This window comes from Ovis aries, chromosome 3 (assembly GCF_016772045.2).
Source record: "Ovis aries strain OAR_USU_Benz2616 breed Rambouillet chromosome 3, ARS-UI_Ramb_v3.0, whole genome shotgun sequence".
Taxonomy (NCBI): Eukaryota; Metazoa; Chordata; class Mammalia; order Artiodactyla; family Bovidae; genus Ovis; species Ovis aries.
This window is the reverse complement of record NC_056056.1, coordinates 73,763,955-73,791,142: the sequence shown is the minus strand read 5'-3', so window position 1 is coordinate 73,791,142 and position 27,188 is coordinate 73,763,955. Positions and strand designations below refer to the sequence as shown.

General features: G+C 38.0%; 1 protein-coding gene across 28 annotated transcripts in view; it reads right to left on the bottom strand.

The window, feature by feature from the left end:
• Positions 1 to 27,188, bottom strand: part of NRXN1 (neurexin 1) — a 1,208,609-nt gene that overhangs the window by 719,646 nt on the left and 461,775 nt on the right. For 16 of the 28 annotated variants that reach the window (XM_042246177.2, XM_060413877.1, XM_060413886.1 and 13 more), the window contains 3 exons: positions 24,067 to 24,368; positions 21,902 to 21,946; positions 20,743 to 20,904 (listed from right to left, as the gene is read on the bottom strand). In XM_042246177.2, the coding sequence (XP_042102111.1) occupies positions 20,743 to 20,904; positions 21,902 to 21,946; positions 24,067 to 24,368 (509 nt within the window). The remainder of the gene's footprint in view (positions 1 to 20,742; positions 20,905 to 21,901; positions 21,947 to 24,066; positions 24,369 to 27,188) is intronic. The other 12 variants (XM_060413882.1, XM_042246184.2, XM_060413885.1 and 9 more) reach the window with 2 other exon arrangements.

The following is a 27,188-nucleotide window of genomic DNA, read 5'->3' as shown; positions in this document are numbered from 1 at the left end:
TTAGAATTATATTACTTAATTAGAGTCACATCCTTGCAGTGATAGATATGGTATAACCTGAAAAGTGTGGTTATGATTGGAGACCAAAAATAAGTGGAGAAATAAAATTTCTAAGTGGAAATACAAAGAACTGCTCTCTGTGGCAAGGGACAGTAATAAAGGTGAAAGGCATCTTTTATGGGCCCTGCAAAAGCTCACAACTCTACTTTAGTAGTGAAGTTTCCAGAGGAAGAGCTGAACTGTGGCCTTTCTCCAACAGCTCTTTTTTCTGCTAGGTGATGAGAGACTAGAAACTCGAGATTAATTTGAAAGACACTTGTAGAATCGTGTGACCGTTAAACTTCTGGTAAGAATAAGAACAGACGAACATTACATGAAAGACTGACATTTTAAAAACTGACAATGGGAAAATGCCTTTTCAGATTCTAAGTTTACCTAAATGAAAAGTAGGCGAAAAAAATATTGAGTGATGTGGTTGCTTATATAGACATGGTTATTGTTTCGTTAAACTGAAGATTTTATTGGGTACATCAAGGATACCCAACTTATTGGAGACATCTTTGCAAATAACAAGGACAGCAACTTGGGTAGAGTCACTTAATCGAACTATACCTTAATATCCTTACCTGTGTAATTAAGCATTTTTGCTTGTTTTTCTAACCTCTATGATATATACTGCTATCATTTCTTCTGATGTTAACATTTGAGGTTCATAGAATAACACAAATACCTAATAAATTATAGGTAAACCAGAGTGTTGCAAGGATCAAATCTGCTTAGGCATTTGAGAATTAAACTCTTGAATCTGTCCTTTAGATAGTGTAATAATTAGGTTTGAAATACATGCTAGACATATGGGTTTTAACAACAGAAATTCTGATGAACAGGGTTAGACATAGTACTGTGTCAAAGGCTTGAGTTAACTCAAGCAAGTATGAGATTAACGCTCAGAAATCATGCCCTTGACTTCTGCAATGCAATTCTAAGAAAGTCAGTTGTTCAAGAAGGTCCAAAATGATCATCTTGGAAAGTGCTTAAGAAATGGGAAGAGTCAAAGATTTGAAATTAAGCCACATATTTAAAATATAAATCATAATTTTATTGTGCATTAACACCTGTCTTAAGTAGACTTCATAAGTTTCCTAAGTTTATATAGTTTTGACCTGGAGGATTTAAAAACCACTTCAATTTAGTTAAGAGTCTGCCAGGTCTGCCATGCACATTATAGATTAGAGTGTATTTAAATACCATGAAAACGTACTGTTACATAAGAAAGGCTTAGCTCCTTCTGTGCTCTGAGGCAACTCTTTCTCATTGGTTAGTCAGACACAAACCAGGTGTTATCAAACAGAACTATGACATCTTTGATATCTGCAATGCTCACTGGTTCCACAAAGTTAAGGAAGGAATCAATAATAACATGGAAGCTTGTGGAAAGAGCTATAATGTGGAAGAGTCTGTGGTAAGAATCATAAGACCTATTTCTTTACTGAGCTCTACTACCAACGGTTAATAGGCTAAAACACGCCTCTTATATTCTCCCTTCATTTTGAATAGGATGCTGTGCTTTGCTGTACTTAGTTGCTCACTTGCGTCCGATTCTTTGTGACCCCATGGACTGTAGCCCGCCAGGCTCCTTTGTCCATGGGGATTCTCCAGGCAAGAATACTGGAGTGGGTTGCCATGCCCTCCTCCAGGGGATCTTCCCAACCTAGGGACTGAACCCAGGTCGCCCACATTGTAGACAGATTCCTTACTATATGAGTCACCAGGGAAGCTCTTGAATAGGATAAAATGATACAATCTGCTTTTTCTTTAAAACTGTATCAGTTCAGTTCAGTTCAGTCGCTCAGTCCTGTCTGACTCTTTGCAACCCCACGAATCGCAGCACACCAGGCCTCCCTGTTCATCACCATCTCCCCGAGTTCACTCAAACTCATGTCCATCGAGTTGGTGATGCCATCCAGCCATCTCATCCTCTGTTGTTCCCTTCTCTTCCTGCCCACAATCCCTCCCAGCATCAGAGTCTTTTCCAATGAGTCAACTCTTCACATGAGGTGGCCAAAGTACTGGAGTTTCAGCTTTAGCATCATTCCTTCCAAAGAACATCCAGGGCTGATCTCCTTTAGAATGGACTGGTTGGATCTCCTTGCAGTCCAAGGGACTCTCAAGAGTCTTCTCCAACACCACAGTTCAAAAGTATCAATTCTTCGGCACTCAGCTTTCTTCACAGTCCAACTCTCACATCCATACATGACCACTGGAAAAACCATAACCTTGACCAGATGGACCTTTGTTGGCAAAGTAATGTCTCTGCTTTTCAATACGCTATCTAGGTTGGTCATAACTTTTCTTCCAAGGAGTAAGCGTCTTTTAATTTCATGGCTGCAGTCACCATCTGCAGTGATTTTGGAGCCCCCCAAAATAAAGTCTGACACTGTTTCCACTGTTTCCCATCTATTTCCCATGAAGTGATGGGACCAGATGCCATGATCTTTGTTTTCTGAATGTTGAGCTTTAAGCCAACTTTTTCACTCTCCACTTTCACTTTCATCAAGAGGCTTTTTAGTTCCTCCTCACTTTCTGCCCTAAGGGTGATGTCATCTGCATATCTGAGGTTATTGATATTTCTCCGGCAATCTTGATTCCAGCTTGTGTTTCTTCTAGCCCAGCATTTCTCATGATGTACTCTGCATATAAGTTAAATAAGCAGGGTGACAAGATACAGCCTTGACGTACTCCCTTTCCTATTTGGAACCAGTCTGTTGTTCCGTGTCCAGTTCTATCTGTTGTTTCCTGACCTGCATACAGGTTTCTCAAGAGGCAGGTCAGGTGGTCTGGTATTCCCATCTCTTTCAGAATTTTCCAATGTATAGACAAATGGAAAAGGCTGGGAATCTGAATGGCTGAAGTTTAATGGATTCCAATGTATTTCATACAGATTTGGGAAATCTGTCAACTAGGTAGCCCAGAAAATACAGACTACCACATATGCACTACACTGGATATGGGATCTCAGGATCAAAACTAAAATAATAGTAACAAATTCCAGGTTTATTTATGGGCGAGTGGGAGTAATATCTCCCCCCTACTTCTTTCTCAGGCCAGGTTTTGGCATCCTGGAAAATTCCACTGAAAGATAGATAAAATCATGTCTCATAATTTTTTCCCCTTCAAGCTCGATAGATACACCTATATTTATATTCTTATTATGTTTTTCTTGAAACATCTTGTCACCATTCAGAATTTTCTTTCAATCATCTTTTACCTTCTTCTAGTTTCTCTTTCTTTTGAATTTTGTATACATTATTTTTCCCACTAGGATAATAAAAAAATGTTTTCTTTCCCTCTCTCAGTCTCTTTCTCTTCCTTTCCCTCCTTCCTAATAAAAGAATTTGGGGTTTCAGGTACACTGACTATTCTTAATAGAATGAAAGGAGAATAGAATTCTTAATAGAATGCATGGATTCTGGCAAAGGAGAAAGCAGACCATAATAACCCAAAAGCAGAAGAGAGCATTTTCTGAACTTGTCCACCTCTTCTGGCACTTGCACATCCTCCCACACTTACTCACTGCTTAGCATGTGTGATCATAGTACCGACTGCAGAGAGAGCTCCTCTTTGATTTCTCTTCTTTAATGCATTTCAGCCCTAGGACCAGGAGGGATGGATTGGTATGAGTATTATTCCTTCAAAGAACAGGAAATATAGTTTGCCTCTCTCTAGTATCTGCCTGCTCCATGTTAAAAAATTCCAGGATAAAACTTTCCTTGAAGCTTATCCCTAATTATACCATTCTTAAAAGCAATTCTCTGGCAGAGATCTCTCACCTGTTCACAAGCATCATCCCCCTCCTAGACTCAAACTGTCATTTAAAAATAACTATAGGGCAATGGCATGCAGAGCGCATCGACCTACCTTCACTAGAACACAAGGAGGTATATAGCAGTGGAAGTACATCCAGTGTTTTGAATTTTTCAAACCACAGAGTGTTTTCATCATTTGCCCTATGACTGGACTGTGGGACCAGCTACTGGTTTACAGTGATGAAGCCTGTTTGATTGAAAACCATAAAACTTAATGAGAATGCTGGCTTCTCAGAATCAAAGCAGGTGGCTGCCTCAGAAAGGCTTCAAGGGCTTGGACAGAGAAAGATTCTTAAATTTGTCCTGCTTTTGATCATCTGATTTTGGAGGCTTTGCCAAACTTTCCTTAAGGGAAAGGTGGGGAGAGAGAACAAATAATAACTAAGCAGGCAGATAGGAATCTTCTTCAATCCACATTTTTTCTTAGATTTAGGAGTATTCTGTTTGCTGTTTTGTTCTGTTTCGTTTTTGATCAGGGAGGAAGTAGTGGAAGAAAAATCTTATCTTTTCTTATCTTTTGAATATAATGAAGGTCACTGAGTGATCTGTTAGAACCTTTTTGGCTATAGGACTTTTGAGAATAGGACTTTCAGATAGCTTTGTGAGAAAAATGCTTATCTGCATTTGTTACCAAGGCCACAAGAAGGATTTTACCTCAGAACTTAAACCTTATTGTAAAGGGACCTCAAAGTATACAAAGCTTAATCCCCTCAGTTCAGTTCAGTTCAGTTCAGTTCAGTTGCTCAGTTCTGGCCGACTCTTTGTGACCCCATGGACTGCAGCATGCCAGGCCTCCCTGTTCATCACTAACTCCTAGAATTTACTCAAACTCATGTCCATCGAGTCAGTGATGCCATCCAACCATCTCATCCTCTCTCATCCCCTTCTCCTGCCTTCAATCTTTTCCAGCATCAGGGTCTTTTCCAGTGAGTCAGTTCTTCACATCAGGTGGCCAAAGTATTGGAGTTTCAGCTTCAGCATCAGTCCTTCCAATGAATATTCAGGACTGATTTCCTTTAGGATGGACTGGCTGGATCTCCTTGCAGTCCAAGGGACTCTCAAGAGTCTTCTCCAGCACCACAGTTCCAAAGCATCAATTCTTCGGAGCTCAGCTTTCTTTATAGTCCAACTCTCACATCTGTACATGATTATTGGAAAAAACATAGCTTTGACTAGATAGACCTTTGCTGGCAAAGTAATGTCTCTGCTTTTTAATAAACTGTCTAGGTTGGTCATAACTTTTCTTTCAAGGAGCAAGCATCTTTTAATTTCATGGCTGCAGCCACCATTTGTAGTGATCTTGGAGCCCCCGAAAATAAATTCTCTCACTGTTTCCATTGTTTCCCCATCTATTTGCCATGAAGTGATGGGATCAGATGCCATGATCTTAGTTTTCTGAATGTTGAGTTTTAAGCCAACTTTTCACTCTCCTCTTTCACTTTCATCAAGAGGCTCTTCAGTTGTTCTTTACTTTCAGCCATAAGGGTGGTGTCATCTGCGTATCTGAGATATTATTGATATTATTGATATTTCTCCCAGAAATCTTGATTACAGCTTGTGCTTTATCCAATCTGGCATTTTGCATGATGTACTCCGTATATAAGTTAAATAAGCAGGGTGACAATATATGCCTTGACGTACTCCTTTACTGATTTGAAACCAGTCTGTTGTTTCATGTCCAGTTCTAACTGTTGCTTCTTGACCTGCATACAGATTTCTCAGGAGGCAGATCAGGTGGTCTGGTATTCCCATCTCTTTAAGATGTTCCACAGTTTGTTGTGATCTACACAGTCAAAGGCTTTGGCATAGTCAATAAAGAGGAGGAGATGTTTTTCTGGAACTTTTTTTGGTGATCCAACAGATGTTGGCAATTTGATTTCTGGTTCTTCTGGGTTTTCTAAATCCAGTTTGAACATCTGGAAGTTCATGGTTCACGTACTGTTGAAGCCTGGCTAGGAGAATTTTGAGCATTAATTTGCTGGTGTGTGAGACGAGTGCAATCCCCTCTCTTAACAGATGAAAACCCTGGTGCTCAGAGAGGTTAGCTGGTTTGATTGCTTTGTTTGTGTAGAAATATATAGACGTGTCTTGTGTTGGTATTTTTTTACTTTCGTCTCCCAAACTCATCAAGTCACCTTGATTCTGCATTCAAGGGACCTCTGGATTGTTTCTTCCTTTCTGTTCTTCTCTTGCCCAAGATTGATCTTGAATATCTCTCTCAATCTGTTTCAGTTTTCTCTTTTTTTCAGCTGGAGCCTTAGCGTCTTTTGATCATTTGTATTAAATCCTGGCCCAATCACAGACTTTCCAAGAAGTATCCATAGCACTCTATAACAGATAGCAGTCTTTGTTAAAGTCCTTCCATCAGCTTTGATTTATGTCATTGAGTGTTCTGCCTATGTTTTCCTCTAAGAGTTTTATAGTTTCTGGTCTTACATTTAGGTCTTTAATCCATTTTGAGTTCATCTTTGTGTATGGTGTTAGGAAGTATTCTAATATCATTCTTTTACATGTAGTTGTCCAGTTTTTCCCCAAAACAGCAAAATTCTATAAAGCAATTATCCTTCAATAAAAATAAATAATTTTTTTAAGAAAAGTCCTTGCATCAGGTGCATCTTTATTACCTTAAATGTTTGTTAAATGAATGAAAAGTTGTGGGGATCAGGATCTGCAGGATCTCAGGTGATTCTTAATACACAAAAGTCTCAGCCATTGGAGCAGTCATATCTTGTCATCATTTTATCCATTTTCAGCATTATTTCCTCCAATTTATATCCAGCACCAGTGTTCCATGTATCCTTTCCTGAGTCACACTGATGGACCCTAGACATCCCCTACATGTTTGTGTATTCTTTTACAACCATGCCATTTCTCCAAATTCTCCTCTGTCTAAACTTTGTATCTCACATCCTATTCACTTGCAGATATATTATTTTTCTTTGAAAGCTAAGTGCAAATAGTATTTCCCTGGGAAAGTCTGTTTTTTGACATTTCTTGATGCCCCTCTCTACATCATATTGCCATAGAATGCAGTACAAACCTTTGTTGTAGAAATTATCTCACTTGAGTGTAATTATAATGAATCAACTAAAGGATCACAGAGCACCAACTATGCCACAGGCTCTAGCACTAGGAAAGCCATCATCCTTGCCAGCAAACGAGCAGAATAGTCGTCCCCTAGCTTTTCTCAACTAGAAAAGTCATCCAAACCACAGAACACAGAAAATTAGCTGAGTAACTACTTTCTCAATTCTCCCAATGATGATCCATAACTGGCACTATTATATAACAATGGATGTCTTAGAGCCTTAGGGCTTAACATTCTTGAGAAACCCTCATTGATCGAACACTGATACAATTATAGTAGCAATACTATGATAGAGATGAGCTCAGGATGAGGCAGAAAAGCAGAATAAGGTGACCTAATTAGTTATGTGTTTCTTTAATCTGTACATCTTATTCTCTTTCTTTCTCTCTTTTTTTTTTTATCTTCACTTGGCATCTTGCACAGGCTCATTTCACGGAGGTCATTTGATACACTTTGTTGCTGTTATCAAATTATAGCACTGAAATTCATTTTTATGGTTGTGTGTCTTCAGAATTCAGACAAGGTGATGCAAATCTTTCATATTTGTAAACCCAGCATCTACTCCATGCTAGAGACACAGCTGGTTCTCACTGAGGGCTTGGTGAATAAATGCACACATTTTAAAGGGTTGTTACTCAATTATACATATAACTACAATACTTAAGGAAAAACACGCATGAATGTAAAAATCTTTCCTAGTACTTAAACTTCACTTCTGGATATTTCATTTCAAGTTTAATTATTAATACTCCCTGTGTCATGTGTATTTTCAAGATAGAACGAAGGAATTGCGTTAAAAGTGCAAGTAAAGTTGTATGAAGTGAAAAAAGGCTGCATTTTCCTGAATGGGGGATGAAAGTAAGTGGAAGTATTTTCAGTGTTATTCTAATCTAATAAAGCCAGAGAGATTTAGTTTTAATGCATTTTCAAGAACAAATAGCCTCTAATTACACACTGAGTTTAGAGGAAGATAGTGGGGGAGGATTTAAAGTACCATAAAATTCTGGTCTCCTAAAGAAATTTTGAGGAGGTCTGTGATACTTTCATTTCTGATGGCAGAGTATGTAGCTAGCTCAATTCAAAGTTATTTTTTCTATAAGCATTGCATAAGCACACACTTCACTTCTTGGGATTAATGGTTTTTCCATTAATGTCACTTAAAGGCATCTCTGTTCACTTAATCACCAAGAAAAATTTGGGCTGCGTGTCCTTCAGTTTAGAGTGGTGTCATACTTCTTACTTTCGCTTCAGTAGTAGTTCCTTAGGGTCGCTCAGTCATGTCCAACTCTTCATGACCCCATGGACTGCAGCACGCCAGGCTTCCCTGTCTACCACCAACTCCCAAAGCTCACTCAGACTCATATCCATCGAGTTGGTGGTGCCATCCAACCATCTCATCCTCTGTCGTCCCCTCTCCTCCTGCCTTCAGTCTTTCCCCACATCAGGGTCTTTTCCAATGAGTCAGTTCTTCACATTAGGTGGTCAAAGTTTTGGAGCTTCTGCTTCAGCATCAGTCCTTCCAATGAATATTCAGAACTGATTTCCTTTAGGATTGACTGGTTGATCTCCTTGCAGTCCAAGGGACTCTTTAGAGTGTTCTCCAACACCACAGCTCAAAAGCACTAATTCTTTGGCACTCAGCTTTTTTTATGGTCCAATTCTCACATCCATACATGACTACTGGAAAAATCATAGATTTGACTAGACAGAGCTTTGTCAGCCAAGAAATGTTTCTGCTTCTTAATATGTTGTCTAGGTTGGTCATAGCTTTTCTTTCAAGGAGCAAGTGTCTTTTAACTTCATGGCTGCAGTCACTGTGCCCATTTATTTTGGAACCCAAGAAAATAAAGTCTGTCACTGCTACCATTGTTTCCCTATCTATTTGCTACTAAGTGATGGGACCAGAAGCCAGGATCTTCATTTTTTGAATGTTGACTTTTAAGCCAGCTTTTTCACTCTCCTCTATCACCCTCATCAAGAGGCTCTTTAGTTCCTCTGCTTTCTGCCATAAGGGTGGTGTAATCTGCATTTCTGAGGTTATTGCTATTTCTTCTGGTAATCTGGATTGCAGCTTGTGCTTCATCCAGCCCAGCATTTTATATCATGTACTCTGCATATAAGTTAAATAAGCAGGGTGTCAGTGTACTGCCTTTACCTACTACTTTTCCAATTTGGAACCAGTCCACCATTCCATATCAGGTTCTAAATGTTGCTTTTTGAACTGCATATAGGTTTCTTAGGAGGCAGGTAACAGGGTCTGGTATTCGCATCTCTTGAAGAATTTTCCACAGTTTATTGTGATCCACACAGTCAAAGGCTTTGGCACAGTCAGTGAAGAAGTAGATGGTCTTGTGGAATTCTGTTTTTTTCCTATGATCCAACAGATGTTGGCAATTTGATTTCTGGTTCCTCTGGGTTTTCTAAATCCAACTTGAACATCTGGAAGTTCTCGGTTCATGTACTACTGAAGCTTTGCTTGAAAAAATTTGAGCATTACTTTGCTAGCATGTGAGATAAGTGCAATGGTGTGGTAGTCTGAACATACCTTCCTCTAGGGGGCTCTTACTCAAATTCATGTTGCAAAAGCAGTATTTCTCTAAATGGTTCCTTAATGCCTCAAGTCCCCCAACTGTTTAATTTATATCCAAGGAAGAGTTTACTTCCTTTAGGGCATAATCCGTTACGTTACAAAGTTGTTACAATGTAAATAAATACATAGAAATCTGTTTAAGTTAGCAAATTGTGGTAAGGTAAAAATAACCCTGAATAAACCATGGCCTAAAAAAATGTGAAGAGTGTACATGGAAAATTCAGCATAAAAATATTACCATGCAAAAATAATAATTAACCCAAGTAGACCTGCACACAGTGATTTTCAGCACTTTTGTAAAGGAACAAATTTTGCTATGAAAGCAGTACTCAAAATCAAATAAAGGTTAGGAGACCTAGTTTAAAATTGTTATTAACACACAGGTATTTTACTTTAATGGTCATGGGCGTAGTTCCAACTATTTCAGAAGCAAAAGCTTATTGCTTGGATAGTAAATAGAACTGATCCCAAGGCTATGTTTGCCACTAAATTTAGAATGTTGGGAGGTTGGCCCTGCAGGGATCCTGGTGGTTTATCTGCCCTTGGTGTAATCTGACACTAGGATCCTGATGTCCATCTCCTGCAAAAGGCTGAGCCCAGGCAGGAAGTATAGCAGAACTGACCTTAGGAGTGTTTTCCTAGGGTCTTGTCATTATGAGATGCTGAGGCTCTGGGTGTAAGCCTCAGAGTCATTTCTGAGCTACTTAATTGTATACTGTTTTGTATTTAATATGTTTAAAATGCAGATCATAGTTGCAATTGAGGTTCATTCTAGCCGTGTTTAATGCCAATCGCAGCATGACTGTGCATCATGCCGCCATGATGGGAGTTCCCAGGGGGCGCTAGTGGTACAGAACCTCCCTGCCAGACACGGATTCCATCCCTGGGTCAGGAAGATCCCCTGGAGAAGGGCATGGTAACTCACTCTGGTATTCTTGCCTAGAGAATCCCATGGATAAAGGAGCCTGGTGGGCTAAGAATTGCTGCCGGGCTTTATTTCTTAGTTGCATGCCATGGTTTGGAAATTGTTCTATATAAATTCTATGTAACATTTATATAAATGTTTTGATTAATCCAGGATAAATCAAAAAATTGTTAAACAATAGCTAAAGGTAATATTCATGAAGGATGGATGGCAATCTTAGAGAAGAAAATGTTAAAAAAAGGTCAATTTACTCTTGCAAGCAAACACTGAAGTCTTACATATGAGACAGTTTTGTCTACAGATGGTGAATATAGGCAAGGAATACAGTGATTATGCTTGAAAAATACTGTAATGTGAAATCTGATGAAGATGATAAAATCCTTAAAAAGTAAAAAACAAAACTGCATTTAAACCATAAAAATGGACTATCTCCAGTTATGAAAAAGATACCATTTTTTTTCTAAAAAATGATGAGTTTCTCAGTCATCTTTACTAATTTTTGGAAGGTGGCTATTATAATTTAGGAGAACAAAAGAGGAAAACACATTGGCTAGAGTCAATAAACAGTGTTTCTTCTGAATTCTTTTACAGATGAGTATTGTGGCCTTGATGATGTTATAAATAATTTGTGGCATTGAAGTCAATTTCCTCACAGAGCTGTTGGGAGAGTTAAATGAAATAATTTTAAAAATGAGATAATTTGTGCAAAATCTCATATATGTTTCTGAAACCCAGACCATTCTCATATCTTACAAGGTCCAGTGCAAAAATAAAAATGAAGGGTCCCTTGTTCAAAGTTACTGAGAATTTCAAGTGGCAAGAGGAAGATATTAAACCGAGTGCAGGGTCCTTTTGTATGTGGGGGCCCTGTGTGACTACATAGGTCACATGTCCATGAAATATATATGTATTGGTCCATTCCTATCTGCAATATAATCATAGTTAACACTCATCATTTATTGAAATAGTCCAGTATAATGGGTACTATGCTGAGTCCTTCAATTACATACATTCATTTAATCCTTTAGCGTGAAGGAAAAAGGAAGCCAAAAATACTCAATTACTATTTGCAGGTTACACAACTACCAAGTCGAGGGAGCCAGGGCTTGAACCCGGCTCTGTCTGATTCTAATGTAATTTGTCAAAATTAATTTAATGGAATAACAATCTATAACTGGTTACTGTCATCTCATTTGACTCAAATTTAGAAACTTAGTTTCAGAAAAATATAAATGTGTGATGGACAATTCATTCATCATGATCTTGATTGGATAACCTAGGTCAACCTAATTATCATATCCTGGCACTTCACACAGACCCTGATACATGGTAGATAGTCATATCATGCATACAGAACTAAGCTGAACACTCAGAATCACCAATTCGTTACAGTGCAGAATCACACAGTGCAGAATCACACAGTGCAGAATACTCAACAAAGATTAAAAAAATCTCATTTTCCTATTATTTAAAAATCACATGCTTCTGAATGATAACAAAATTATTTTCACTTTAAAGTAATTAGTTTTAAATGTGTTTCAATAGTGATGAATCTCCTGGAAAAAAAAAAGACCAATTACCATGTACAGGAATAATTTTCTTCCAAACATAGCACTTGATCCAAAGAACTAAATGAAGAGTAAATCATCTCATAATAAAATTAAGATGAAGACTAAAATATTCCCTTTATTTTGGATGGATATTAGATTTTTAAAATATGGTTCATACTTAGCAAAGTACAAGCTTGCATTTCTATGGGGCTTTTCTTTTCTAATGTGTTTTTGAATCCTTCATATAATTTTATATTTTCTATTCTTTTCTAATCCTGAGAGCAGAGCTAATTCATTGTGCTTTAATCTCATATAATATCATGCCCATTATAGAGTTGAGCAAAGAGAGACAGAGAGGATAACTCAGATTACTTTGTCACCTTCTCTTTGAAAGTATTACCAATCACCTCTGGCTGAATTAATAACAGCTTTCACTGTATTTTTAGAGCAATTTCCACTGCCTCAATGAAGGTACCTGTAATGTAATTTTCTGTTTCTTTGTCAGGCTCTCCTTCCAGATATCTAAGCGTGTTGTCTTATTTATCAGTATGTCCCCGGTATCTAATACAGAGCCTAGCACGTAGTAGTTATTGACTAATGTTGATTCACTGCATGCACACATTAATAAGTGAACAGAACAATTTAAACAGGGTACTGCAGTGGGTGCTGGAATTAAGAGGAAATGTTTAGTCTTAGACATTATTCATTATTGCTTTCTGCTGGGCTAGAAAAATGTCATAGTCTATAAAATGCATCAATTCCTCTGAATTAAAATGTCATCGAACCTCCTACCCAACCATGTTCTGCTAGCTTAATATCTGAAAGTGCTACAATGTATTATGCCAACTGCTGATATAGTTCCAGGCTATGGGGCATCTGCTGAAAATGATGGGAAATAAAAATTCTGTGGGTCCCCTGGAAGGGAGGTTACTATGTTAAAAAAGCTGAATTCCAGACAAGGACTCACCAGATGCTTGGAGACTAAAGAGCTGAGTTCCACTTCCTCAGGGACCTGAGCAGATGGGACCCCCTGAATCCAATCTCAGAGAGGACTGTCTATGGCAAAATGCCTGGTTTCTGCCCCAATTGCTTATTTCCCTGTCCCCAAGGCTACAAAGCACAGAAGCAAATTTACTCTCAACAATCTATGAAGCCAATACTTTATAGAACTCTAGAAAGTACTTCTAAATGTATTTTTTGTGCATCCCTGTCCAAATGGTTGGCTACAGAGTTCAGAAATTGATGACAAGCATTATTGCCTTATTTACATCCACAGAGGAGGAAGAATATGCAGACTTACAGAGTAGAGAAGACTTTTACAGAGGTGATATCCCAATACCAGTTAAAACTGTGAGAGGAAAAGTCCCCCAGGAAGCTCACCTATAACTGAGCATTCAAGAAACTGCTCTTTCTCCTCCCACTTAGACATCTCCTTCTGCAACATCCTAGGACTCTAGGCTGTGTTTTCTTTCGCCTCAAGCTTGCTATAAAGTTCTTTCCATTTAATTATACCTTAATGAGAAGACTGAGAATGAGGAAAGATAAGTGAAATTACCTTGTGTGTAAAGAAAGCAACATAGAGTAGTAAAGGAGAGGATTCTGTGGTCAGATTAGTTCAGGTTTAGGTCTTGGCCCTGCTACTTAGTAACTGTTTTTTCCTAGGTCAGACTTACTGAACTTCTCTTGTCTCCATGTCCTCATTTGTCAAATACAAATGGTATTACTATACTTTTATCATGTTTGGAGAGTTACTTTTGAACATATAAAACAATGGAAAAATGACAGTGCACTGCTCTAGGCAATTTAATCATAAAAGTAGCACCAAAGATAAAACGCTATTAGTCTACATATACATTTTTTCCCCTCCCTTGCCACTATGTTTCAAGTACTGAATATCAAGTTGTTTCACAAAGTTTCATCCTTTTATTGTTTAAGAATAAATTATTATGTTTGCTCTGTTGCTGATGCCCTCAGTAAAATGGGGTAACTCAGTGGATGCTATCGATATTACATGAAAAATAGAAAATACTTAGTATATTATTATTATTACTGTTCTGGAATATACCAACCCTCTTGGCTTTTATAATAGCTCTTTTAATATCCCTGTGTATAATACCTAGTATAATCCTACCCACAACTAGGGACCACAGAGTTTATATTACTGGAGTTTGTTTGGATGAGCACATTCAGGCAATGTCCTGTAACTAGGAAAAGTACTCAACTTAGGGATGGAAAATCAAGGTCATGGTTCAACCTCACCACTCAGAGACATGTGTTCTGCTAAGATCTCAGAGTCCTCATTTGTATAATGAGGATATTATTATTACTATTACCTCGCCTTGGAATGACATCCTTAAATAGGAAAGGGGGTTGTCTGACTTAAAAGAAGCTGTTGGTCTGCTGTCTTAAACATGAAAGGAGGCAAGGGTAATTGACCTCTGTTTGCATTCTAGTGCTGACAATTTATTACAGCAGAAGACTTGAAACACATTTCAGTAATTCCACGATCTGAAAGAAATTAGGCAGGGCTTATAATAAATCAGGTTAATAGTACATAAGAATTTGTCAAATTCTTTGACATTCTCACATACTCCATCTTGCTTTCTCGTTAAAGTTTAAAAAGCAAACTGCCATCTTCTGTATTTTAAATCAGATGGAGAAAATTTATTTTCTTTCTAGACCAGAACTTTTGCCCAATGCTGTAAGTCAATGGGCCTCCTCTGCAGCTAGGGCTAAACTAAGCCCTCCTACAAGTCACTAAACCACAACCCTGCCTCTAGGATCACAGCACCGAGACAAAGGGTGACTTCTGTTACAGGAATTCCTTTATATTTTCATACAGTCTCTTATTTGGATGGCATTAGTAAAATATCTCCCAAAATAGTTACATTGAGGACATTCTGAAAAACATAAAGTAGAATTTAGTATCCTTAGTTACATAATTATACCGCCAGTAAAAATACATGGATATGTACGGAAAATGGCTAGGAAGAAGTGAGATGGAAATGCAAAGACAGTTCTCTTTTGAAAAGAATGAATGAGGCATGCAGAAAGGTTAACATAACTACACTGTAAAAATACCCACCGATAAATAGACTGTGACAGCGTAATGGGAGAGGAAAGGCAGAAACTATCTCAGGGATCAGGGACCCCAAGAAGGAAGAGTCTGGAGGACATTAAAACCTGGGAGAACTATGTTTAATCATGACTTTGGATCTCCTATGAGGAAGTCCTCTCACATAAGAATCCTCCCTTTACCCAAGTTACATGATGATCAACGAAGATCTCTTTACCCTCCAAAGTTTTCCTTGATGTCAAATTTCTCCAACAGGTCAGACTTCTATTTCAAAATTGGAAAGAGTACTTAAAATGAAAATAAGTAAGCCATTTTATGTTTGTTCTTACATGTAAATGATATGCACTCTACTCTCTGAGTCATGAGGAAATAAGAACAGGATACCACAGAACCCGCATTTGATGAGGTGGTTCTATCATAGAAGATAAACTGAGAAGCCTTCACAATCTTCTAAAGTTCTGTTGCCCTCCTAGAAGGATAGGAATTAAGAGGTATTTGCATGAAGGAACTCTTGCACCTTTTTCTCAGTAATGATACTGGTACGTTGTTTGAACCATAGCAATGCCACTGCAAATGGCAGAGGGGACCATGCTGATCACATGCAGGCATTAACTAGTTTTTTCACAGTGGATGAAAATGCTTGCATAAGAGGATATTTTCTGAACCTCATCCACCTCACAGCCTCTTCTAAATTTTTACCGTGAAAAGTTTCTCAGTGTAATTAAAGGCTGCATTGATCTAATTAGGTTGATGAAATTTTCAGTAGGGATTTGAGTCCCCCTAGAATTTCAATTATTTATTTTTCTAGCATCCTTTCTTAGGCTTATCCCAAGCAACTTTTAGTGGTAGCATTCTAAATTTTCTTACTCAGGCAATGTCTCCACTCACACAATGTATTTTAAGACCTTCAGCAAGGACACATAGCTAAAAACAAACTTTAAATAAAGCATTCCAAGTCATTTTATTGAACACAATCCTTTCCTTGCTCGTTGACTTCATTTCCCTACTAACAAACTATGTTGAGTAATTTTCACTCTGCAGGAGTGAAATAGGTGTTTCAAAGCATTATGAAGGCACAAAGGGACTAAGAAATGCATAATAACAGAAGGAGATTCTGAGGCAAGATTAATAAGGAGCAGCATGAGCCTTCCTTGCAAGCTATTTATTGCAGAAGCCCTCATGGTCAAAACACTGCAGTAGAAGCACATGATAGTAAGTTTTCCACCATCTTGGAATATTAAAACACAAAGGAACAAAAACCTCTAATGAGCACCCTAGGAATCAACGATGATACTCTTACACACACACACACACACACACACACACACACAGCTTTCCTAGGAGTCTAAGGTGAATGGGCAGGACCATAGGTGTCCTCAAATAGACTCCATCTCACCTAGACACCATGATTTGACTTTCCACAGCATCTTCTGAATCTCTCTACTGTTGGAGCAATCACTCAAAAACTGGCTGCTGGAAAAACTAAATTTAATTTTAAATGATCTTTTTAAGCAACATATACTTCAGGTTTTAGTCAATAGCATAAAGAATGCAAAGAATATAGACAATGCTTCAGCCTAAGCATGATTAGTATTGGCTTGATAAAAATCAGATTTTTTTTTTAAAGTGTATTTTCACAGACCTATCACCCTCCAGGAATTTCATAGATGTGGGCTGGTATATGGGTAACTTATTATTTATAATTCTTATTCTAACTTCTCAAGTTTATATTCTTGAAAGTAGTTTTCAGTGACCTCAAACATTTCTCCAAAGTCTTTTCAATTTATGATGAAAATACAAATATTTTTTAAAAATTGCTTTAATCCTCTTATCATAAATTCTTGGCCATTCAACACTCCTTCTTGGTTTGAACAAAGCAATATATGAAGTTCAGGTTATATTTTGCCAAATTATGTTGAAATAATTCATTTTAAAATTTGTTAATCACTAAAAAATAATTTCTTAATGAAGTTGCCTGCTCTCCATGCAAACCGAGTCTCATTTCAAAAAAGCATTATCAAATGCCAAATAGATAAAGCTCTAACTTCTAGCTACTTCTAATAAACACTAGATTATGGGTTGTTGCAAAGTAATTTTCCAAGAATAGAGATGTGAATTAGTGAGAGTTGTAGGCCATCTCTAGTTTTGTATCTTGAGATCTTGAGTGCCACTGTTCATGATAAAACAGAACCAGTGATACAAGTGTTTTGTTTTATCTGACAATATTCTGTGCTCTAATCCTGTTACCCCTTCATTATTTTGAGGTGGAACAAATAACCTCTAGGTCCGTTTCCCCATTTTCAAGATAAGGAGGCTGGACTTGGAAAGTGACTTCCAGGACTCTTCCTGTTTTAACACTCCAAAATTTCTTCTATGATTTCAGACATGGTATTATTAGTATCTCCTCCAGGATTGGTTATCCTAACGGGGATCACATACTAGACTGAAAATAAAAAATGTTATGAGACATATGTAAAATCATAATTAAGGTTTTACATAACAGTCTACAGGGCAGAAAGCCCATGACAGAGTTAAGGAAGGCTCATATGGGCTTAAAAGAGATGGGATGAGAATGAATGTGGGTATGTTTCTCTCTTATCAGCAACTCTACAAAGCTCACCTAGCTGTGATAAGGTGATGTAGCTCAAAGCCTATGATACTCTGTCACAATTTCATCTCAGTAGTAGGAAGAACAGAGCATTCTAAACAGATACTTAGACTTGGATGGAGACTAGGTACCATCTAAAATCTGATCAAGCAAAGTGTGCTATGAGCTGATCATGCCCATATCCTTCCATACTAGTGCGTCAGGAGGAAATAAAGTGTAAGAGATTACACATTAATAAAACACTGGCAGGACTTGCTCCAAACACATATCCTGGTCTGTAGAGGAAGAGATGTAGGAAGTACCCTATCAGTAAGGCTGATATATCTATCCTGCTGCTAAGTCACTTCAGTCGTGTCCGACTCTTCACGACCCCATGGACTGCAGCCTATCAGGCTCCTCCATCCATGGGATTTTCCGGGCAAGAGTACTGGGGTGGGGTGCCATCACCTTCTCCAGATATCTATCCTAGACCTACAAAAACAGTAACATGAGTGAATCCTCATTGTTTGGACTCAGTAGATGAATTCGCACAGAAAACCACTTGACTCGGTTTTGGTGGTTAAAGACTAATTAAAAAGATAAGTGCAAAATTCATAAGCAACAAGGATATAGCATAGGGAATTATAGCCATTATTTTGTAATAACCGATAATGGAGTATGGGGCTTCCCAGGTTGCCCAGTGGTAAGGAATCCACTTGCCAAGCAGAAGACATGCAGGAGGCTCAGGGTCAATCCCTGGGTTGGGAAGATCCCCTGGAGGAAAAAAAAAAAAAAAAGGCAACCCACTCCAGTATTCTTGCCTGGCAAATCCCATGGACAGTGAAGCCTGGTGGGCTACAGTCCATGGGGTCACTGAAGAGTTGATTCAGTGACTAAAACAACAATAATGGAGTATAATCTACAAAAAAATACTGAATTACTACATTGTACTTGAAACTAATATAAAATTACAAATCAACTATAATTAAGTGAGATGAGTTGTAAAGTGTATCAACTACTCATTAATACAAAGATATTAATGTGAGATATAGTTCAATCTTAAACTGTAATTTTAGATTAAGGCAATCCATTGAAGACTCATACACATAGGAAGTTGCCTGGCCCAAACTGAAATGTCAGAAGATGATGAGGCACAGTTGAGTTTGGGTGATCACTGCAGAAATTCTCACGTTTTTACAGGATACCCAGAAGGGCTCTTTAGCTAGATTTCAATTTCCTTTCTTTTTCCCAGTCATTAGCAAGACTAACTTACCAAAGAGGCTGATGGTAGATTGGAGAGATCACAGTAAAAATGATGGAATGATGTAGATGGTTAGGGTTATGATTCTGCCCCCACCCCAACTCCCATCTCTAAAAGAGGATCCAGGCATCATATTGTGAAATCTAAGTATGTTTTCACCCTGCTTCTCCCCAGCTAGAAATGCGTTCTCCATCCCCAGCATCAACAAATCATAATTATCCCTCAAGATGCTCACATTCTGACCTTCTCTGGGTCTTCCTTGTCTACTAGATCCCCATTCATTCACTCTCATTCATATTCAAATGGGTATAATGGTAACACACAATTGAATATCTCATTCCTCACAGTCTATATTATATTTCTTTTTGTAATAAACTTGAGGGTTTACACAATCTTCTAACAAATATTTCTGTTAGGACACTGTATATTATGGTGGCTAAGGGTACACAAAATTCTAAAATCAGACAGCCATGATTTAGGCTTTAAAATCTGTTAGCCGTGAGACCTTTGCTCAAGAAACTTACCTGTGCCAAACCTTAGTTTTTTTGCCCCCAAAATGCAGATAAGTAGTAATACTTATATTGTGGAAATCCTTATAAAGCTCTAGGATTGCATCAGGTGCAAAATAAGAGCTCAGAAAATGCCTATTATTATAACAAAGGTAATAACTGTTAAGATTTTATTATGCTCACAGAGCTTAGTACAGTCTTAGGTCATGTTACATATTTGTAAAAATTAAAAGGTCTTTTCTGAGAGACAATCGATCCCTACCACCACAAAGCACAAATACTTCTTATATACACATTCATATACTAGGCAATGCAATACCCAGTATATTTATATAAATGGAAAACAGGTCAGGATAATTTAAGCACTGATAGTTTTTCACTGATGCTTACCTGAATTGAGTTTGATTAGAACATTTTCTTTAAAATAAACCAAAGCACATCACTGCTTACCAGCAACATCTATGGCTAATCAATAATAAATTAAAAGTTATTAAATTTTATATTTTATAGGTCTGTACCATTAAACTGCAGCCATATAATGCAAAAGGAACTTCTGGTTCTAGCAGCCCAAAGAAATTGGGTTGTACCTGCATGAAAACAGGCAGCTTTTATGGAAAAGTATTCATACAAGTCAAAACCCAAGGACATTCCTAATTTTTTTCTTCTCACACCCCAACAAGTTCTAATCCTATCAAAAGTTACGATCAACAATGACAGCTGAGAATGAGGGATGAAATTCTTGATATCTTTTAGCCTGAAAGCTTCTCTCAGGCGAACATCAAATTAACTCACAAATGAAACATCTTTACTTCCTTCAGAACATGGTAAAAATATAGGAACAAAGTTTATCATTCAGATTTATTTTGCGCTTGTTGAATTTGGTCTCTTTTAGCCAATTTTTTTTCCTTCTTTTTTCCTGTAACGCTCAAATAAGTCACCACTGAATATATAACACCTAAGGCATTTGTGGAGATGATCAAGGTGTTTGGCTTAACTCTAAATCCAATATTTCTTTATGTCTGACTTCCTTTTATAGAGAATATGACTGCCCATGCAAATCTTAACTGTGAATTATTTATAGACTATAAAGATGAGGAACTTAATTCCTTGATAATGTTTTATGAGCTTCCCTCATCCCTCCAAACCTATAAAAACCCCAGTGGAATATTGAATTCAAGGTCGTGCCCTTTGACACCACAAACATCAGGTCTTCAGCAAAGGTGCTTTGAGTCTGGATCTGAAATGATGAAATCATGAATTAGAAATGATTCTGGTGACAGTGATATTTACCTCTTTGAGACAACCCATAAAGTTGTTACTGACTGGTGACCCTGGAAGGTCTGCTGTGCTGGGACTGCCTCCAACATAGAAAAAGTCATCAGACCCCAGCATGGTATAATCTTCTTGCGTGTAGCCCGTTGTGGTAAGAATCCCATCCACTGATATTGTCACCTAGATAACAAAGCACAGGGAAAGGACACGCTATACTCAGACCTAGATACTGTAATCCTGGGATATGCCTGTGTTGTGTTTTGTTTTGTTTCATTTTTTCATTTTGCTTTTTGCTTTTTTTTTTTTTTTGGTTTTTATTTTTAGACCTATGGCGGAACCCATTTTCATGTCTGTTTGAGGTTTATTCTTGGATTCTATTCAGCTAGCCCTAAGAGGTCTAAACTAGTTAGAGAGTTAACTGGTTATTGAACTAGTGTCAGCATCATCCCTATGGCAACTCAAAAGTTATTTAGCAGACACAAAAATGGTGTTAGTAAAATGCTTCCTAGGTTAGTTTTGCTGGTGTACGTATTAGTAAAGTTTAGTTGTCTGTTATTAACTAATCACACGTGCACCTTGTTAACAGAAAAGGCGCAAGCTCTTTCCAGCAATGTCACTGTTTGCACTATTGAGCAGCAGTTGTCCAGCATGCAAGTGCCTGCGTCCATGCCAAAGGGGAGGGGGCGCAAAACAACCAGTGGAAGCGGCACACGTTGAGGTGCACATGCAGGAGGGACAGGACAGTTCAGAAAGGAAAGGAAACAGGGAGAACCAAAGGAAAACACACAACTGCTCGATGATGAGGGAAAGATGAGTGGGTGTGGCATCTCCAGCATTCCCAAATCAAGGGCGCATGCCATGCGTCATGAATGGTTTGAGGCTGGCTGAGCTTGCGGTCACTCGGGCCAGCCACCATTTTGTCTTATCCCGTGTTAAACCACAGCTGGATGCAAAACGTTCGAAACGTTAACGATGCCCCTACAGGTGAGTTGGAAAACAGAAGTTGACAGGAACAGGTAAAAAATAAGAAGGTCAACAACAGATGAAAAGAAGGAGGTCAAAGTAAGCAGAAGAGTACCAACCGCAGTTCCTCTTTTGTTAATGATGTCTACAGTTAAAAGAAAGAAAGAAAACACACGGCAAACCCAAAATAAGAAACAATTAGAATGATATCTACCGAACAATGTAGTTTGTTTACCATAGCGTGTCCAATGCCTGAGTGCTTTGTGGAGAAGGGGGGAGAAAGGAAATTAAAAACTGTGAACAAAATAACGATCGTTACTTAAAAAATATGATGGTCTCTACCATGTTAGTACATTTTTTGATTCAGGTAACGGTTAGTAGAATGAAACATTCCATGAATGACATGTTAGTTATTAAGCATGTTAGTAACATAGAAAAAGGGCAAAAAAATTTTACAAGAAAAAAGCAGACTAACAAATAGGCCTCCCACAGAGGTAATATTTTTCCTGCCAGTATTGTTCATAACTTGCTATGAGACAGAAACAGACATATGGCAATGTTCCTTTGTCTCCCTGAGTACGTCTGACAGATATTTAAAGTCTAAAAGGGACTCAAAAGCCTAAAGCTCATCAGCTGACCACTGCCACCTTCTGCCCAGAAATGGTCCCCCCCCACCCACCCTGGCCCACCCCAGCCCCTGCAAATTCATAGGAATTGGTTGGCATTGCCCTACTACTCAATTTTACAGCATACAAGGACTCCTCCTCAACTCCAAAACTTCCTTCGGTCATATTGATGGACTTTAGGATCACAGTTTACTGCAATGAAACAAAGCAAAGATCCTGACACATAGAATGAGTAGAATGGATTTGTTTTTAATCTATCCTGCCACACATGCACCCTGGCTGTATAACTGCAGTTTCCTTGGAGCTACCAATTCGCAGTTTGGTTTGTAACCTGAGCAAAGGCAAATCTAGAAAGTGGGCTCCTCAAGCCCCACCCTTCCTTCTGTGCTTCTCTCAAATGAGACTTCGGCCTCTTGGTGAGAATCTGAGAGGAAAATAAAAAGGGAAAACTAAAGAGACACACGCGTAAGAAGTCTGTGGTCTACAGCTACCCTGATGGTGGGAAACTCTCCCCCAGGGCAGGTGGGAAACATGCAGGGCCCCTCCCGTGACACTAAGGCCTCTGAAAGGTCTTGGAGGGTCTCAGGAATCCTTTACTTTTGCTCCTCTGCCTCAGCTAGACTAACCCTGCACTCCTAAAATTCCTGGTTGCTTCTCTAGCTTGGACAGTTTAAGCCTTTCAGAAGCGGGAAAGAAAAGGTTAGTCAGTTAACAGCTCAGAAAGAGAAGGCTGTTTTAGTAAAGGAAAACCAGAGACAATCCGGTCATTCTGCAACTGTTCAGAGAAACAACAAATATGTTAAGGATATTAGTTTGAGATCAGCATGTACTGCAGAAAAATTAGTCACTATCAACACTTTACAAAATGGTACATTGTAATATCATAAAATTTCAAATAGTAACCAAAACTTATCATGTTCAATATATAAGGACAATCTATTCATTTCCATCTGAATATATATATATATATATGTATACTGTAATAATATGTCTCAGTTAAAAGCATACAGTATATGGGGGCCCATAGATAGACTGAAAAAATCATATTTTTCTAATATGTAGACACTTGGAAGAGTTTTTTTAAAATATAATCAAATAGAAATGGGCATTTAGAAGATGAACTGGTCTCTGCAGAGACATCTGGGGCTTAACATAAGTGTCTGTGCTAACAAATAAATATTTCTTCATAAATAGATTCTTAAGGAGATGTGGAAATCCCCAAATACATTTTCTCCCTTCAGGGGCTTTTTCTGTCCTCATTTCATTGGGGAGCCTCATTCAGATTGGGCTGGGGAGGAAGTAGGGATCGACACAATCCTGAATCACAAACACACTGTTGTTTGATTTTTCTTTTTTTTTAAACTACAAAAAAGGAACTGTGATTTAATGATCCCAATGTACATGCTTTCAAATGATCACCATGAAAACTATAATTTAAAATCAAATAAACAAAAAACCAAAAACACAACAGAATCACACACGTCACAGGAAGGGCAGGTCTCAGGGATGACCTTGCAGCCCTCTGGGAAACTGTCACATGTTGATGAGTCAAAACAGCCTTTGGGCCCCTGGAACTTTCTAGATATGCCCCTGCTCAAGTATGGCAGGAAGATTTATCTCAGAAGAAGAAAAAGCTAATTTGTAAGCGAATCTGAGGAGCCCTATCTCATGTTGTTAGGGTTTTCAAGTACCACACAGACACAGCTGTAGCGAAAAACAAAGCCAGTTACTCTCTTATCCACTGCGCTGTTACCTGACGCAGATTCCTGGTGACTTTCACATCATGCCAGGCATTATCATTAAACTTTCCATTCACGGGCTCCACTAGTGCTTCAAAGGCCCCTGATCCCAAATTAATGACCAGAGAGACAGCTCCATTTTTCAGGGCGAGATTGACATAATCAGCTGATTTCCCGGTGTGAAGCATCAGTCCGTTCCTCTGAAGGGTTTTAAAGGACAGAGTTATTTCATCGCTGCTGCTTTGAATGGGGTTTTGAGACAAGTCGTAGCAGAAGTATTCCGATCCCTTGAAAGTGGCAATATATTCTTCTTTTCCTGGAGGGAAACAGATACACATATGCATAAGTAAAGAAAATATACTATGCAAATTACCAAATCTTAACAGAAACGATAACTAATCAGCCCCCAGATTAACTCTTTGTCTAGTTAACATTCATGACAAGAGCCTTAAACAGCACTGTGAAAAAGTGAAAGGGTTAGTCACTCAGTCCTGTTCGAGTCTTTGTGAACCTGTGTACTGTAGCCTGCCAGGCTCCTCTGTCCATGGAATTCAGGCAAGAATACTGGAGTAGGTTGCTATTCCTTAACAATACTGTAGGTGGCAGCATATTTTTAAGAAACATCAGCTATTGGGCCATCAACTGCAATAGCTAAATCTGACATTCTTGAAAATTCAATTAATTTTTAAGTATCACTGCAAGAGCTTTGATCAGAGCAAGTAGCTCTGTGATATCTCCAGGGCACGAGTCAGGTACCATAAATACATATTGGATGGTTCTACTCTGCTGGCAACAATGGATTCCAAAGTGTTTGCAACATTCTCTCCATCCAACTGAGGTTATTTTAATTTTCAGTGAGGTATTTATATTCAAAGATCTTCTCAGTGAAGAGCCAAATATTTCCACCATTGAGAAACCATAACAAATTATCTGGTGAGGGGAAAGTAAAGAAGAAAAATAACAGAATTTGGTCTGGGAGTGAATAGATTTCTTATAGAACAAATGCATTTTTTTTTTTTTTTCTCCCTGGGTGGAGGGGACAGTGATAGAAGGCCTAAAGGCAGAAGCTGGATTATTTGTTCATTCTCTGATCTCACCAAGCAGATGGCAAGACTGGCTTTTATGAGACTGGTAAGATTTCCAGCACATTCTCAGGGGAATAGCATGTAAATGAGGTCTCAACATTTTCTATATTTCTCAGTCTTCTCCACATTTATTTAGGGGTAACAACATGGATCCCACAAAATGTTAAATCAAACAGAAATGGTGGCTATTTGGAAAGAGCAGTCTTTTCCTACTAATTAAGTGAGTTTAATCAAAGGAAAAGTAGAAGCCAAAATCTCCCTCAACTCTCTAAGCAATGATGGCATGGTCCCAAGAAAAATGAGACCGTATGGTCTGGACTCAGCTTCTAATAAACTATAAACATAGAATTACAAGTGGTACTAGAGAATCTGTTTCACTGGTAATATAGCATCTCTACTGTGCCCACTGGAGGGTTCAAAGACCAACAGGGGTCTCACTTTTATCTTTATCCTGGCAAAAGGATTTTAACTCAGGACTACTTTCATTCAGTAGACATATATGTCATGTCTTTGCATTGGAGCTCAAATTAAGGTCTCAGCTCATCAGGGTCCAATGACCTGACTCTCTGGATACAGAAAGCATTGTAACTAATACAGGCAGGCAAGGCAAGGCACTGAGTAAGATAGTGAGCACCTAAGAACTTTCACAAGAGAGTGAACCCTTGAGGAAGAGTTATTACCTACTAGTAAACTATTAGGGAAGACTAGTGGTCAGGCCAAATCCACTACAATTTAGTCAGAGTCATAGCAATGTCAGCCCGATCCATACTAAAAGGTCCCTTCCTTTCATATACTCAAATTATTAGCTGAAATCCGCAAGTGTAAGCCCGGTGCTAGTCTTCAGCGATAGTGGAATGACTAACACTGACCTAATCCCTTTCTCTGAAAGTCTACGGTTTAGGTGTTTGCTTCTCAGGTTAGTTCAATATGGCAAATGGCTTGATATTGGGGGCCAGCACAACTATTTATGATATAATGAAGGGTGGGGGGGAACAGGCTAAAGTATGAATTTAGATCCTAGCAGGCCACGTGTTAACTGTACTGGGGGGCAATTATGCATCTTTTAAAATTTCAGTTTCTAAACATGGTTAGTGATACCGGTCTCTCAGGATATAATGAGATTATGCTGTACAAACATCTGGGAAAGTTGGTGGGCACTAGAAATGATAGATGTCTTCCTCCTAACCTAACTAATGTAATAAATATGGTAAATGATCTAAAACAAACAGCATATGCCATACTTCATTATGAAATCTAGAAAACTCTCTTTAAGATCAGTTATAGAACAAGATGCCTGCTATCAACATACTGTGCTTCAAGTCCTAGCTAATGTAGGAAGAAAAGAAAAACTTAAGAGCATTATCAAGAGTACAGGTGGAAAAAAAAAATCACATTAGGAAATATAATTGTACAATTGAAAGACCAAAAGTATCTTCAAAATCTATTAGGTTTAAGATACTTCAGACAGATTGCAGGGTTCTATGAACTGGGGAAAACCAATGTTTTTAAACATATAAACAGATCGATAGATTAGGTGAAATTCCAACAAAAATATCAATGAATTTTTTTTTAACAAATTTGAAAAGCTGCTTCTTAAGTTCTATGGGAAAACAAAGAGCCCAAAATAGCCAAGATAGATCAGAGAAAGAAGATTAAGGAAGTTTCCTGTGTAAAGATGAACAACTATTAGAAAATCATGATAGTAAAGATAATTCATTAGGATAGACAAAAGGAGAGAATAAAGATAATAATCAAACTAAAAATAATCTTATGCATATACGAAAATGATTTATGTCGTCAGGCATTGCAAAAAAGTGAGAAAAGTACCGATTAGTCAAAAAGTGGTGTTGGGACAACAGGTTAACTAGATGAATAAAGTGAAATTGAATATTTACATTATTTTGTTTACAAAAATCAATTCTCCATGGACTAAGAACATAAATTAGTGAGGTAAATCTGTAAATTTTTGTTAAGACAAGAAATTATGATATGGAGGTATGGAAAAATTTATTAAACAAGCATAAAAAACTAATCAAGTATTGATATATTCA